This window comes from Sorex araneus, chromosome X (assembly GCF_027595985.1).
Source record: "Sorex araneus isolate mSorAra2 chromosome X, mSorAra2.pri, whole genome shotgun sequence".
Classification (NCBI taxonomy): Eukaryota; Metazoa; Chordata; class Mammalia; order Eulipotyphla; family Soricidae; genus Sorex; species Sorex araneus.
Window position 1 is genome coordinate 308,297,380 of NC_073313.1, and position 16,453 is coordinate 308,313,832.

General features: G+C 47.7%; 1 protein-coding gene across 37 annotated transcripts in view; it reads left to right on the forward strand.

Annotated features, from left to right (window-relative positions):
• Positions 1–16,453, forward strand: part of MAP4K4 (mitogen-activated protein kinase kinase kinase kinase 4) — a 141,093-nt gene that overhangs the window by 110,493 nt on the left and 14,147 nt on the right. For 4 of the 37 annotated variants that reach the window (XM_055123247.1, XM_055123243.1, XM_055123248.1 and 1 more), the window contains 10 exons: positions 643–804; positions 3,624–3,857; positions 4,846–4,952; positions 6,259–6,410; positions 7,344–7,441; positions 9,968–10,143; positions 10,645–10,765; positions 11,834–12,025; positions 13,925–14,042; positions 14,385–14,555. In XM_055123247.1, the coding sequence (XP_054979222.1) occupies positions 643–804; positions 3,624–3,857; positions 4,846–4,952; positions 6,259–6,410; positions 7,344–7,441; positions 9,968–10,143; positions 10,645–10,765; positions 11,834–12,025; positions 13,925–14,042; positions 14,385–14,555 (1,531 nt within the window). The remainder of the gene's footprint in view (positions 1–642; positions 805–3,623; positions 3,858–4,845; positions 4,953–6,258; positions 6,411–7,343; positions 7,442–9,967; positions 10,144–10,644; positions 10,766–11,833; positions 12,026–13,924; positions 14,043–14,384; positions 14,556–16,453) is intronic. The other 33 variants (XM_055123250.1, XM_055123259.1, XM_055123258.1 and 30 more) reach the window with 19 other exon arrangements.

Below are 16,453 nucleotides of genomic sequence, written 5' to 3' on the forward strand. Positions count from 1 at the left end.
TGGCCATCCGGTTTTCCACACCTGCGCCTCTGGGCTCGTGAGCTGACTTGCACGGGAGCTATCACAGTATCACTTATGTGGCGCTTCTGGACTGCCCCGTGTTCCCTGAGAGAGCAGTCACTGACCAGGGGCACTGGCTAGATAGGGAACTCTTTCCAGGGTATGAATGGGGAGGATGCTGGGGGCTTTTCTCCCCCGCTCCCTGTTCAGCCCTCTGGATTCCAGGAACGAGTTTTCTGCTTACTCCACCGTGCTTCAACTTGTGGCACTGTGAAATGTTCTCGCTGCTGGGGACAGTCTTTTCATCCGTAGCTGTAGCTGCTTTGTGGCAGATCCCCTCCCGCCCTCCTCCAAAAGATTGAACACCATGACCATCGTGTGTCCTGTACCCTGCTCACTCTGGCCAGGGCAGATCGCAGCTGCCCCCTCTGAATCTTTGCCTTCCACGTGTCTTTGCTCTAACTCACCCTCACCCTGCTTGATTGGCCTCCTCCCCGTCTCAAGCTCTCTCTCTCTTTTGTTGTAGCCGAATGAAGGAAAACATAAATGTCTCTTCAGGAACCCTCTGCCTTCTGGCTTTCTTCACGGTCTCCGCTTTGTTTCCTACTAACCCTGAGTTCTGTCTTCTAATCTCTGATGCAGGTGGAAGATAGATTTAGGAAAAATAACCACAGCTCCCCTGAGGCCCAGTCTAAGCAGACAGGCAGAGTGTTGGAGCCACCAGCGCCTTCCCGATCAGAGTCTTTTTCCAATGGCAACTCCGAGCCCGTGCATCCCGCCCTGCAGAGAACAGCCGAGCCTCAGGTAGCAGCAGCCTGGGTGGAGGAGACAATGAGACCCAGGCCTGCTTCGCATAGTCAGAGTTTGATTTGTTAAGACACTTAGAAAGACAAGAGATCTGTAGGTGTAATTTTAGACTTAAAGGAAAAAGACCTTTATTTATTTATTTTTTAAATTATTTTTAATTGTGTGAGTAGCTTCAAGATTCAGTGATTTCTTATTTTAGCCTAATTTTTTTTTTTACCTTCCTTACACCAGTGTTCATAAGTGATTGTCTCCTTTGGTATAGAGATTGTTCAGTTTTTGTGTTTTAGAAAGTCAGTGTCATAAGTACATGGAGGGGTCAGTCAGAGCTTTCTCTCCACCTTTGATCCTTGGCTCCTGCTCAGCCCTGGTGGTAAGCTTTAAAAAGCCAGTGAGCACCCTGAAGTTCCATGTGGAAATTTTTTGTTTGCCAGAACGCATGATTTTCCAGGGAATGGGCCTTTAACAGATTCTCCGGAGGTTTTGGGTGCAAGGGCATTATCTGTGGACCCAGTTCAAGGTTAGGAGCTAGTGGCTTAGGGATGGGCTTCCATGAAAGTGTGCAGAACACAGCTCAAGCCTTTTCTTAGAACAAGGTCTGCTTTACCTAGTGAAGAGAACTGCACCTCAGGGCTGTGCCTTATGGAGGGAACCATCTTTATTGTCCAGAGGGAAGTGGACTGTAGACGCTACCTGGACAAAGAGCTTAGAATCTCGTTTGCACTCTTGCTGAAATTAACCAACTTGAGTTATTTCCCCCCTTGTAGCTGTGAGAAACAGGTTCTTCTGGGGGGTGAAGGTGGGGAGTAGGGTTTGGGGTCACTCCTGGCTCTTCTCAGGGGCTACTCCTGGCTCTGTGCTCAGGAGTGACCCCTGACCGAGCTCAGTGAGCCAAATGTGGCACCAGGAATCAAACCTGAGTGAGCAGGGGCCATGTGCAGTGCTGGTACCTCACCTCTCAGTGTTGTCTCTCCAGCCAGGGGAGCAAGTTCTCAGTCCTGGTGTTTGCCGTCACTGACCACTAGGACCAGCTGTGCTGTTGAGGCCAGAGTTCACATTCTTGGTACAGGACTGGCTGGGGTCTCTCTACAACACATTCAGAGATGGATTTGCTGCTTTACATGAAATAATCTCAATGTGGATTAGTTTTTAAATGGCAAAGAGCCAGGACCCAAGAAAGTTTTGATTGATTGGGCCATTAACCCTTTAGAAAATGGGAGTCCCTCAGTTTTGTAAACTAGGGTTTATATTGGTGATGACTTGTCATGCCTAGAAAACAGTCTCTCTTTTTCTCCTGTTCTGAAGTTGCCTTTGGCTACCACTTGTACACCAAGAAACATGTAGAGCATCTTTAAAAAACATGATTATTATGAGGATACTTTTAATACCATGCCCTGTGCCCAAAAATTTTAAGCATTTTAGAGATCTGAAATTTACAGTAACTGGAATTGTAAGAGTTATATTAACTCTTACAACTCATTGTCTTGGGTAATGTTCCGAATCTTGCATTTTTGAAAGATTTGACTTAATTATAATTTGATATTTCCAGCTTTTGTTAATTTTTTAATATAATAAATGTATGGCTTGAATTATATAAATTACAATGTGGAATAGTTTTGAAATTATAAAATATAATGGAAAGAATACTCTCAGAGATTGTTTTTGTCCACTTTAAAAGCAACCAGTTAAATTCAGTCAACAAAGAATCGTCATAGATTAGAAGGAAGTCAGTTTAGGAACTCATAATACTGGATTATTTTTTCTTTTTTTGGTGTAGAGAGGGGCACCCCCAGCAGTACTCAGAGCTCACTAGCTCACTCCTGGCTCTGCACTCGGGGATCACTCCCAATGGGGCTTGGGGACCAGGTAGGATGCCAAGGATCAAACCCAGGTTGGCCACATGCAAGGGAAAAGCACCCTAGCTGCTACGTGTCACTCCAGCCCAGTACTGAATATTTTTTAGAAATCACAATGCTTTCTTTTTCAGTATGAAGATAGATGTACTAGGCTTTAGACTGTCTTAAGGGAGAAAGAGGGCAAACTCTTGTGTTTGAAAAGTTGGCTGCTTTGAAGTTACTGTACTTAAGATACTTTCCAAACATTCGGGGTTTGTCTTTGCTGTTTAAGTATGCTTTGTTGTCCGTTGGGCTGAAGTTTCCCCGTGCCAGGTAATGTGAGGATGGAGAGAGACTTGCATGCATGACTGTACTGTACTTTGCAAACATTTGGGGTTAGTCTTTGCTGTTGAAGTGTGTGACTTTGTTGTTACTTGGGCTGAAGTTTCCCAGTGCCAGGTAACGTGAGGTTGGAGGAGAAGACTTGCATGCATGGCGGTGTCCTTGCCACTGTTCTTCCTCTCTCTGTCTCCCCACGCCCTCTGCTTTGTCATGTGGCATGTCCCCTCTTCGACAGAAGGGCAAAATCAGCTTTTCTTCTTTTTTTTTTTTTTTTTAAATCTTCATGTTTATTGCTATTTGTGACCTGCACCCAAATATCAAAAAGTTCTGTCGATGTAGTTTGTTTTATTCTACACACTATGTGCCCCCCGCCCCCCACCCCCTACCCTCGCCACTTCCCTTAGAAGCTGACTGTTGTACTGCTTCTTCCCACCTTGCTCTGTACCCCCTGACCTTCCCCACCTGCTCTGTGCCAACCACCCCCTCCCTGCATTGCACCCCTACCCCCACAACCCTGACCTTCTCCACCCTGCACTATACAGCCCCGTTCCCTTCCCTGATCCCTGCCTTGGGTTTGGGGCTGACCGGAAGCGCGTTTTCTGCAGAACACATTGAATGTTTTGTGTTTTGTTTTCTTGTAAGGTACAGTGGTCCCACCTGGCATCTCTCAAGAACAATGTCACCCCTGTCTCGCGATCCCATTCCTTCAGTGACCCTTCTCCTCCCAAATTTGCACACCACCATCTTCGCTCTCAGGACCCCTGTCCACCTTCCCGCAGTGAGGCGCTAAGTCAGAGCTCTGACTCCAGGTCGGAGCTCCCTGACCCCTCCCAAAAGGCGTGGTCTAGATCAGACAGTGAGGAAGTGCCTCCACGGGTAAGAAGCAGAAAGACAGATGTGTGCTTCTTTTTTCCTTTTGGTTATTTTTAAAAGATACTTATTTTAATGGAAGGGTATGGTGATCTCACCAGATTTAAGGGGCAGTAACATTTCCCGGAAACTTTTCAGCATCGGGAGGAAGTTCCCTGGTCAGGCATGTACACATGCCCACATGCAGCATCTGTGGCGCTTCTTAGTGTGACTGTTAATGGTATACTGAAATATGGAATATTACAGTCAGATTTGGATACAAATAATATGGTTGTCAAAAAATAGAATGAAACCTATGTTTCACAAGTTTACATAGAAAATAAGGATCATTTTACAATACAGGGATCTCCTTGGGCAGGATGAGTATGGTAACAATACTACTATTTTCAGAAAAGGTCTTATAAGGGAAAGAATTATCATAAAGATGTGAAAGGAATGAATTTGTTTTTTTAATTTTTTTAATTGAGGGCTCTTTTTGTTTCAACTTTTTGTTTTTTATATGGAGGAATTCTCTTTTTTTAGTTTAAATTTTTTCTTGTTTTTGGCAACTACGAAATTAAACAAAACGCTTCATTTTTCTCTACTTGGAATTTGCTTCCTCTGAATATTTTCTTTCTTCCTACCACTCTTTGTTTTCCTGCTGATCCATTTGTAGACCATTGTTTGGTTTCTCTGAGCCTGTTTCCTTGATTCTCACATTATCTCAGCAAAATGCTTTACACATCCCCCTGCCACCAAGCCTCAGCTCAGAAATCATTTTCGTTGTCCCTGATGGCAGAATTACCGTTTGTGCTGGCTCCTTTGGTGCCCTTGACTTTATTTCCTTGCTTTTTTTTTTTTTTTTTGTGCAGGGCAGAGAAAGCTGAGACCTGGGTGTGGGCAGATTAGCATGAGACGGGTGTGCCTAGGGCTGCTTTAAGAATGTGCTCTGGTCTGGTTGGGGAATTATTTCCCTCGAGTTGCAGTGATCTGATCGCTGTGTCTTCTACCCAAGGTTCCTGTGAGAACAACATCTCGATCCCCGGTTCTCTCCCGTCGTGATTCCCCGCTGCAGGGCAGTGGACAGCCAAATAGTCATGCAGGTCAAAGAAACTCCACCAGGTAAGGGTGCAGAGCGGGAGCAGCCCCGTCCAAACACTCTTCCCACGTGCCAACTCTGTGGCGAGAGCTCATCTACTCTAACGGAAAAGCTGCCCTCAGAGGCCTGTCCACATGAGTATCGCTGGTCCACTCTGCAGTGTGGCAGTTCCAGAGTGAAAACTGCCTAGCTCCTTAGGGACCTGTGACAGGAGCCGGGCCCCCTACTCTGAGAGAGCTTCATATCTGCAGGACTGTCACAGTCTCTGATCACCCAGAGGGTCAACCAAGTCACACCATGAGGCTCTAGGGCTGCTGTGTCTCATACCGTAGCTATAAACCCCACAAAGCGACTCAAATTTCACCTTAGCTCAAGATTAAGACTGAGTTTCTTGGGCTGCAAGGATGGCTCAAGGACTGGAGCATACTCTCAAAGTGCAGGAGCCCCAAGTTTTCTTGTTCCCTGTGCACTGCCGGTGGCGATGATTCCTGAGCACTGAGCCAGGAGTACCCTCAGAGGATATGACCCAAACCAGCCACTTTTTTCATAGTTGCGTCAGCCCTATTTTAGGTTCTCAGCAGCCCCACGCTGCTAGTGACCCTCAGATACAGCTGAAGTCTAGAACCTCCTCATTCTACTAAGTGCTTCTGACCAGAACTGTCTAGAGGGAGAAGGGATCCCAGTGTTGAGTGGCTCATCCATGAGTTTTCATGGTAGAACCTTAGAGGGTCACCTTCTGCCAATGGAATTCTGCTGTAACTTGAGGTAGTGGGGTGATTGACTCCCCAAAGCTGGAGTGATGAGACTGGACTGTGAGAGTCTTCTGTCCTGACTCTGCTGTCCTGTCTGAGTCTAGCAAGTCTGTACCAGTCTCACTCTCTGTCCCGTTTCCCAGACCACTCACAAACACAGCAGCATGCTTCTCAAAACTCTGGTGTTTGGGGCAGGGACAGATGAGTGAGAACCACAGCCTGGAAGCAGAATAGTTTGGGTAGCAATTACATTTAGTTTTTATAACAGCTGACTTTATGGCTGTGACAGAGATCATGGCCCTTCTGAACTGAACAGCAGAGTTTCTTCTTACGCCCAGCCAGGATATTTTAGTTTTGCTAATGATAGGCCATCTTCTAGCCCTTTCAGTTTGTTCAGATACCCAGGGTAGGACATGAACGACAATTTCTGTTGAGTGTAGTGGAAATGCTATGCCTGCAGGCTGCAGTTCAAAATCCTCATAGCACAGGGGGGGAGGGGTGTGTGTGTGTGTGTGTGTGTGTGTGTGTGTGTGTGTGTGTGTGTGTCCACATTGACTGTTCTTTCCTCCTCTGACAGCAGTATCGAGCCCCGGCTGCTGTGGGAGAGAGTGGAGAAACTGGTGCCCAGGCCGGGCAGTGGCAGCTCCTCCGGCTCCAGCAACTCAGGATCCCAGCCCGGGTCCCACCCCGGCTCTCAGAGTGGCTCTGGGGAGCGCTTCAGAGTGAGATGTAGGACAATGTTTTCTCTCTCTCTGTCTTCTCTCTCTCTCTCTCTCTCTGTTCCTCTCCTCTCTCTCTCTCTCCCCCTCTCTCTTCTTTCTCTCTCTCTCTCTCTCTCTCTCTCTCTCTGTTCCTCTCCTCTCTCTCTCCCCCCCTCTCTCTTCTTTCTCTCTCTCTCTCTCTCTGTTCCTCTCCTCTCTCTCTCCCCCCCCTCTCTCTCTCTCTCTCTCTCTCTCTCTCTCTCTCTCTCTCTCTCTCTCTCTCTCTCTCTCTCTCTCTCTCCTCCCCCCCCCCTCTTCTGTCCCTCTGGGTTATGGTTGTATATTGGAGATCCCTTTGTATCTAGTAAAAAGATCTGCTGTGTTTACCCATTGGCTCTCATCACAGATATGTTCCCATCTGGGTTGCTGATGTCGTCGTAACTGAACCCGCTCTTGAGAGCTGACTCAGCCAAGCACTTGTGACACTAGTCATTCATTGTCCTCTTAAGTCCTACATTGTGACACATGATCATACATGTAATATAGGATTCTTCTGCAATGTACATCTGCTGCAGATGTGCATCTCCCTTTTACAGATAAAAGTAGCTGCAGCTTAGTCAAATTAAGTCATTAACTCAAGGCGATGAGCTGAATGTCCAAACAGATTTGAACCCGCTTCTTTCAGTACAGACTCTAGGACCTGCAGAGTGGTTGAGTTTGTAGCCCAGCATACTATGTTCTGAGTGCAAATTCCCTCCACTCTACATAGTACATGAGCACAGGTTCAGTTGCATGCTGTGGTGGGGAATTCTAAGGCAGGTGTGAGGATGTCTGGCCAGGCACTGCTCGGTACCCCGTCTGCTGCATGACAAGATGCATGCATGGGGCTGGCGGTGTGGGAGGTGGGGTGCAGGGCCATGCCCCTATGCACTCACCTTTCTATATCCTTTGTACTTCACAGCCTCGTCCAAGTCTGAAGGCTCCCCGTCGCAGCGTCTTGAGAATGCAGTGAAGAAGCCTGAAGAGAAGAAGGAAGTTTTCAGACCTCTCAAACCTGCTGTAAGGATTGTACAAAATAAGCTCTACTTCCTTGAAACCTGAGGGACATATCTTAAGAATGTGTAGTTTGAGCTATATACATATATATATATATATATGTATATGTATATGTGTGTGTGTATATATATATGTATATATATACTGTGTAACTTCATACAAGCATTTTTTGTTACTGAGAAGTATAAATAGGTGATTTGCAGTGTTTTTTTGTTTTTGTTTCTGTTTTCAAATATATAAGACTAGATGTCTGCAGGATCAATAGGATAGGAATATAACTCTAAGGAGAAAGAAGTAAAATAAAAATTCCAGGTATTCACAGCCTTTAGAAAAATGTGATTTGAGAACCCCGTAATTCAGTGCCATTGTCCTATGGACTTTAGTGGTAAGGAATGAAAAGCAATGCCATCACACGCAGGAATTCTGTGTGCACTCCCCTACCTTCTTTATAAAAGGAAGATCTACATGTTCATGGCTTTCTTACTGGCACTAGCCTTTACTTATAGCTGAATGAGACATTCCTTGTTTTAAGATCTCCCTTAAGTTTCCCGGTAGCTGCAGTTTTGCCTTTTGCTACTGGGCCGGCCACTGTGGCTGCTTCTCTTCCTTCATCTAAATTCTTATTGCATCACCTGACTGGTAGCTGTATGTTTGCAAGCTCTTAGCCTGTTGGGATTTTGACTGCTGGCTTGAATTGATTTCTCTGCTTCCCTCTCTCCCCTTCCTCCTGCGCTTCCCTGTGTTCTGCGTTCTTCATCTCTGATGGCTTCTCGGGCTCCATGACGCGGCCGCCGGACTGAAGGGCGAAGTGGTAAGCCCTGGCTCTGGACCCTCGGCGGGGAGCGGCGTCTCACTGCTAGCTGTCAGCTTGGCTTGAGTTTTGTTCCTTGCCACGTCCCCTTTCTCCATTGGCCTTTCCCTTTTTTTCTAGAATTAAAAAAAAATAACAATAATAACAACAATCCTCTCTTAGCACACAGGAGAGATGTTGTATGTGTTTGTGAATATTAATACAGTTTTTCAAAACATCTTCTTACAAGCTAAGGGATCCAGAAAGACTTAGGAGTGAGGCCCTGCCCATACTCACTTATTTCAGAGGCTGTGGTTCATAGGGAAGAATCATATTCTTAAACATGGAGGCGATGGCCATGGGGGCGCTGCTTGCCAGGAAAGTGTTTGCGTCCCGGATGGAGAGATAAGATCGCCTTGCACGCACCCATTCCCTGTCCCCTGAACCTCACCGAAAACAGAACAACACAAAAAGTCAGTGTCAGGGAGATTGTTCAATGGTCAGTGCTTTGGGGTACATGCCCTGCATATTCCAGTGTCTGGGTGGGAACCCTGCCCTCTGCACCCCTATATTGACAGGAGGCCCTGGAGGTCCCACCTTCTCCCACCCCTAGCTCCTGCCACTTCCTTGGGTCCAAGCTTGCAGCCATGCAACTCAGGTTTACTCAGGCAGGTATTGCTGGGAGTGGCTCCAAGTTTTACAGAGCATCATTTGTGCCCCCTATCCTACAATGATCAGATACACCCAAAGCACTTTCATATTAAATTCCCACCTGAAAAGATGAACTTTTACTTCTGTCTGAAACTAAAGAAAATATTAATCATACTTGACCTGAAAAGTCCTCGACAAGTGAATCCTGAATGATGTCTATATAAGAGAGTGAAGAGGGTTGAAGCCCATTTGAATGGTGTTTGCATGGATTTGTTTTCCTCCTGATATCAGTGAGCTTTGGCAGTGTTGGGGTCGGCAGAGAGCCCACCTGGCTCCCTCCCCATGGTGGCAGTGGTGTCTCCCCTTCTTGCCCCCTGCGTCAGGAGCTGCAGGCAACGAGCCCGTGTAAGGGCGCCGCAAAACTGCGTGGAGTAGAAGTCGGGGGCTAGAGAGAAAGAGTAGTGGTAAGGGGCTTTGCACATGGCCTGGCCCATCCAGCCTGCACCATGTGGTGGTTTGAGCATCATGGGGCTGGTGGGGAAGGGGGCAGGGCAGGCCCTGAAATCATGGCAGCTCCCAAATAGATACGTTAGATCAGGTCTCTGTAAACTAGAGTCCCGCCTCTTGGATCATGTCTTTCAAAGACTTTATAATATAAGCTGGAATTTTCATAGCAGACTTTACTACTCATCAAAATAGACTTTGATGTTTTATATCTATCTATATATGTCTGTCTACATATATGTATTTTATAATGCTAGCTTATCATCAGCAGGTTCTAGATAGGAGATGTAAGTTGTATTTATCTTTAACTTTCTTTTGTTTTACTATTTTTGTTTCAACTTTCTCCTCACCGACCCACCACTTTTTTTGGGGGGGATGGGGGGCGGGGTTTGAAGGGAGGCTTTTTGGTTTTTTTCCATGAAAGTCTTAAGAACTTGCCTTCACACGGTCCTGACAGATGCTATATGATGCAGGTTCTTATGAACTGCATAAACTCGCTATGGCTGTTTGCTGATTAAAATCAGACGTGAACTGTTCTTGACGATGTCCTCTCTCCTTCACTCTCACCTGTGCCCCGGAACTAGGATCTGACGGCTTTGGCCAAAGAGCTACGAGCAGTGGAGGACGTGCGGCCCCCACACAAAGTCACAGACTATTCATCCTCCAGCGAGGAGTCGGGCACGACTGACGAGGAAGATGAGGATGCGGAGCAAGAAGGGGTCGAGGAACCCACCTCTGGAGCAGAGGACACCAGAGCACCGTCAGTCCTGGGTGTATTCTGGCCGAGTTCCTCCTGGGCCTTCCCTCTGCTGTGGACGCCGTTTTCCCAGGCCTCTTGCCGGAGTCCCCAAGCCTGAGCCGCTTTATTGCTGCTTCAGCAGCGGGCAGCCCGTGCTTCTGGGCCTTTCTCTCTGTTCTCTGCATGTCAGTGTCTCGGCCACCCCTGCAGGCGTGTCTGCTTTTTCCTCCTCGTAGTTTGAGCATATTCTTAGAAGGGAAGTCTCGGCTTTTTAAAACTGCTTTAATTGACCATAAGTATTCCTTCCCATCTTTCACTGCAAAAATAAACTAACTGCACTGGAGGGAAATTCTAGGCCCATGGCAAAACGCTAAGTGTCGGCTTTCCTTGGAGAGACGTTTTTGCTTTCACCTAGTCTCATCATTCTCAAATGGGGGGTTGCTGTGAAGGAGCCAATCACTTTAACCCTTCCCATGCTTCCTGAGCACTTTAACCCTTCCCTTCTATATTTGGTCTCCGTAGGTCGTCTCTGAATCTGAGCAATGGAGAGACAGAATCTGTGAAGACCATGATCGTCCATGACGATGTGGAAAGTGAGCCGGCTATGACCCCGTCCAAGGAAGGCACTCTGATCGTGCGCCAGGTACCCGTGTCTCTGCGTTGTCCGAGGCTGAGCTTTCCTGTATTCATTAACCCACTTGCTCATTCACTCACTCACGCTGTTTCTCCGTCATCATCTGTTTCCATGTTAACAAGACCCAGAGGGCAGGGTGCCGGGCTAGGGAGGCAGGTGCGTGCTGCATGCCGAGAAGGTGCCTCGCAGTCTGCCCCACCACATTGCTGCTCCTCTGCATGGTTTGCGGCAGCCTTCATTCGAGTACCACGCCGAGTCTCACAGTCTGGGTCTGAGCAGTGGCACAGCCCCAGGGTCTTTCTGCAGCTCTCAGGTGCCAGAGGTAGAGCCAAGCCCACCACAGACAGCCTGGGTCGGGGCGGGGTGGGGGGGCGCTGGGGAGGGGTGCTCTGCAGGGAGCTGAGCTCCAAGTCCAGCCAGCGCACAGCAGTCAGTCAGGAGTTGATGGAGTGGTCGGGGCCTTCTAGTGGGGACGGTGGGAGCCGCAGGGCTGGGGGCTCTCTTCCAAGTTCCACGATGTGAGTCTGCTCACCTGCTTAGTCCTCACGGTGTCCCCGTGCAGACGTGCTCGGTCTGGAACACGAGTCAGACGCCTGTCCGCTTCTCGTAGCCCGGGCGTGATAGAAGAGCCGCCTTTCTCACTTACCCAGAACAGGCCCCTGTCTAGTGTCTTGAGTGTGTGCGTGCTGTGGCAATGCATTCAGATGGGAGGTGAGAGGCTCATGGAAAAGACCAGGATCCAAAAGCGCGAGAGGCCGCTTTACAGACCTCTAAGCAGAGAACATTTCTAAAGGAAAGCAAAAGAGGCAGCAGAGGCCCGCTTGCCCGGTAAGCCGGGGCTAGCACCCGCCGCGCCAGCGCCTCTCGGCCCCTGATGAAGTCCTTTGCATTCTACTGGCGCAGTTTAGGCAGTGTGGATGTGTCCGCAGTGCAGCCTCGGCCAGTCTCCGCTGGCCGTTCCTTGGCGACAGAGCAAGTCTGTAAAGTTGCCCAGCCCCAGAAGTGGCAGTTATCGGTAGGGTCCTAGGCCGTTTCAGCAGCGCTTGAGCAAGACCAGTGTGCCTGTTTTTTCTGCAGAGTGCAGTTGACCAAAAACGTGCCGGCCATCATGAGAGCAATGGCTTTGCCGGGCGCATTCACCTCTTGCCAGATCTCTTACAGCAAAGCCATTCCTCCTCCACTTCCTCCACCTCCTCCTCCCCATCCTCCAGCCAGCCGACACCCACCATGTCCCCACAGACACCCCAGGACAAGCTCACTACTAATGAGGTATGTCTCGCACCGCAGCTGGCTGCTTTCTTAGGGTTAGATCAGCACTGCCTGGTAGCTAGTTTGCAGAGGACCCCTCTCCAGCCCCCCGCACCCCTTCCCTACCCAGCTGCTTTCTTCTCTCGCCCACCCTTCCACCCAGCCCTCAAGTAACCTGTTTCTAGTCTGCATATAGACCCCTTAACGCTAGAGCAGTTTTCCCCCAAACTTGCCAGTTCACTGTCTACTTTTCTCTAGATAGGTGTAGTTGCATGGCTTTCTCTATTCAGTTTACTATTTTTTTTTAAGTCTAAATAAAATAATTGCAGTGTTCTCAGATTCGTTATGTACTGGGCATGAAATGGTTGTGGTCATGTGTAGAATCTGACTTTTTCATTCTCTTTATCGAATACATAAAATGCAGGAAAATATTGACTCAGCAGATATGGCCTTGTCTGGACAAACTTGTTAATCCTCTTCAGGAATCTCTTTCAAACAGGGCTAGGTCATTCCTGGTTTTGTTCTTTTGTTCGTTCGTTTGTTTGTTGGGGGCAGTGGGATTAGGGGTGGTTTGCCAACCCATTAAAAAGATTTCGCTCAGAATTTTGGGGGGAAACCTAGACATCAAGCCTGAGTGTGTTCTCAGTGAAATTCTGAGCTAAGAGGAGCGCTCGTGTGCTCTTTGGTGGGGGCTGTGCTTTGCTGTGCCCAGTCCAGGAACTAGTGGGCGACTGCCTCAGGTGGCAGAGTCAGCATCAGGCTCCTGACACTCAAACCTGGATCTGATTTCCGGGGGGTCTGGGTCAAGCACTTTGCCTCAGACTTGGGAGTGGTTCACAGTGACACAGTGCTTCAGTCTTGTCCATGTCACTCCTGACCATCGGCCACCTCACCTCCTGTCTTAGTGCTCTTGTTGGAAAGAAGAGTCCTCCTCCCCTCACCCCCACCCTCCCACCAATGCAGAGGCATGTTAGCTGCCCTAGAACAGGTTTGGACACTGGTCCTGGGGCCAGTGGGGCAGGAACACAGGCTCCCCGGAGGACAGTGCTCAAGGTCACGGTGCTTCCCACTGCCCGCTGGGAGCGAGAGTCTGGGCTAAAGGCACTTGGCAGATGTGTTCTTCTCCCACCTGCACTCACACTCCTCCATGCATCTGAACTTGACTCCATTCTGCTCTGATGTACAGTATTTTACTATAACCCTTAACTCACTAAACTGGCAAGATGACTTTTCTGTTTGTTTTGTTTTTTTAATTGTCATTACATTTCCACTTAACAATTTGTTTCACTTTCTTTGTGTTCCCCCCACCCTTTGGTCTTAAGTTATACCATTAATCTGAACACTAGTGCTCTTAAAAGAGCAAAATGATGTGCCTCATTTTGTCACATACATTATTCATTAATGTGCCCTGTTTGATATGGGTTTAAGGTGATCTATGACCAGGAGCATATCCTTGCTTCTGTAGCCTTCTGGCATGAGGCTTCTGTGCACCAAATTAAATAATTAAAAAATGAAAATTTTTCCACCATTGAGACATAGATTACTTGGACCCTTCTGGACAGGTGAATACATCCAGACCTGGATGAGTTTGAGGCTAAGACATTGCAAGACTCTAGGAGTTTTCATGATAATTGCTCCAATAAAAACAAAAGCCAGCGGGAGAAACATGCTGATGTTTCCGTTGATGACATGCCACAGATCTGTCTTATCTGCGCAGACTGTGGAGAAGAGCCACAGCTCCCCATGTTTCAGGTTCCCTGGTGTCTGCAGAGGCACCTGAGGACTGTTTCTGGGAAGTTAATGCCGGGAGGGGGCAGGGATTCCTGGTGGGAGACAATGCAGTGTAGAAGTGATGCACATGTTTTATGTTTCATTTTGTCAATGTCATTTGTATTAATAAAATTGAAATTTACATTACAGACTCAATCCGCTAGTAGCACACTCCAGAAACACAAATCCTCCTCCTCCTTTACACCTTTCATAGACCCCAGATTACTACAGATTTCTCCATCTAGTGGAACCACAGTGACTTCCCTGGGTAAGTAAAGTCTCCACAAGGACGCAGCTGGCACTCAGGAGGTCCCTTTGCATTGTTCTTTCTGGTGGCTTGAGGCATGGCCTGGAGGTTGTTGCAGACCTCCGAGACACTAGTACCCATCCTGCTTACGTGGCCTTGATTGCAGTGAGCTGCAGAGTCGTTGCTTTTGTTTCTTTTGTTTTGTTTTGTTTTGTTTTTTCCCATATACATGTCCTCCAGATTTATTTTCCTCTCCAAAGCATTGACTATGCCATCCCGAGTATTTATTTGAAATGCAGAGGGGAGGGAGGCAGGAGCCGTGCCTGTGCGTCGGGAAATAATCTCAGGTATCCTCTGTTCCAGTGGGGTTTTCCTGCGATGGGATGAGACCGGACGCCATAAGGCAAGACCCCACCCGCAAGGGCTCAGTGGTCAACGTGAACCCCACCAACACGAGGCCACAGAGTGACACCCCAGAGATCCGCAAGTACAAGAAGAGGTTCAATTCTGAGATTCTCTGTGCAGCCTTGTGGGGTAGGTCTCTCCCCGCTCACCTGCCCTCTCGTGTTCTGCAGGGTGGGCTTGGCAGGGCTGGCCAGGCAGTTTGGGGGTCTCGGAAGAATTGTGGAATGGTGATTCCCATCCTTGCTCTTCTTCCTGTCAAGAGATGCAGCACGTGTGCGCGCCCACATTTGTCACCACTAGACCTGTGGCTTATCCTTAGTTCCTAATGGCTTCTCTCTTTTTAAAAAAATATAACTTACCTTATGTATTTATCATGGTGTAGACACTCATGGGTCTTTTCACTCACTTCACTGCCAGCAGAGTCCCTCCCACCCCTGCCCCTGCGTCTTCATTTCTTGGTGTAATGAAGGACCGTTTTTTAATGAGAGTGTCTGATTTGGTTTCTGTTTACTGGGAGAAATCTGTTGAGTTGCTTTTCTTTAACTGTTTCAGTTGAATATTTTTGTTTTGCTCTTTGGAAAGATTTGCGCCCCCTATCTACAGGAAGCTTACTGAAAACAGCTTTTTAAAGTCACAAATCCCCAAGAGCCTACAGCAGAAGTTCTGAATAAATACTGACCGCACTACTGAAACTTAAGACACCCTGTCAGGGAATGCAGGGGTGCGGGCACAGGGCTCCCTGTCACTCACCTGCCTCGAATTCTCAGACACTTTCCTCACACCTTACCTGCTCTTTTGGCTCCGCACTTTTCAGATTTTCTCCACCCAGAGCCCTGGGTAGGCTCTTGCTAATGGGGACCTTTCTTCTGTTTCAAAATATTTCTTGTTCCCTTGAGGTTGGAAATATAAAGGATGGGAGGCAGGTGGTCCATCTGCCCTGGTTTGAGGAACATACCCTACTGCATTTTCATCCTTTGCTTACCTTGGTGTCGTGTTCCGAGTTCCCACCTGGGACAAAGTCGGACCCCTCTCCTGACCCACTAAAGCCCCTTCTTGCAGTCCAGTGCATCCTGAATGTGGTTATTGCCTTCCTAATGGTTTGAATGAGCTTTCTACACTTATTTCCATGCTCTGCTCAGAAGAACCATGATTTCTCATAGAGTTTATCGTGCTTAGCCATTTCTTCCATCAAGCTGTATAGCACATTTTTTTTTTAGAAGAGAGCCGTATTCCTACTATAACTTATCTTTGAAAAGTTAAGCTTTGTTGGGTTTACTTATATTGAAGAGTTGAAAGACTAAAAGCATATTTTTTGAAATCTGTATTGTACCAGTAGCTGGTGCTGGTTTAGAAGGGAGAGGTAGGACCATGGTGATGGCTCAAGGCACAGAAGTACGTGCTTTGGATGGGGGAGCCTTGAGTTCAGCCTATTGTACTCTGTAATACCCAGAATACCATTGGGAAAACTAAAAAGAGGAGCAGGAAAGGAAACAGAGGATAATAGGGAGTCAACTGCCTCTAGTGACAACATTTTGGTGCCAGTGAAAGGTTTTGGACCTAGGGGCTAGAGAGAGCATGCAGAGATGAAGACGTTTGCCTTGCATGTGGTTGTGGCTTCAACAGAGCCAAGATCCACCGCTGTTTATATCTCCCCAGTAAAAGCAGGGTTGTTCCGCTGGCATCTCCCTCCACCTCTCCAAAAAAAGGAGTTTGGATTTTGTTCTCGGCAGAGAGTAGGTTTTTTTTTTTGGTTTTGGTTTTGGGCACCATGTCTGGCAGTGCTCAGGACTTAGTCCTGGCTCTGTGCTCAGGGGATGGTGTGTGGTATCAGGAATGGAACCTGGGTCAACCACATGCATGGCAAGTGCCTTGCCTGCTGTACGTCTCTCTCCCCAGCCCAAGGGGAACATGATATTTCTAACTCTCTAAAACTGAGAGACATGACTGACTTGAGAGTATAATTTCGTTGTGAAGAACAGGGTTTTTTTTTATAATTTTTATTTTATTTATTTTTTTTAATGTAGTAG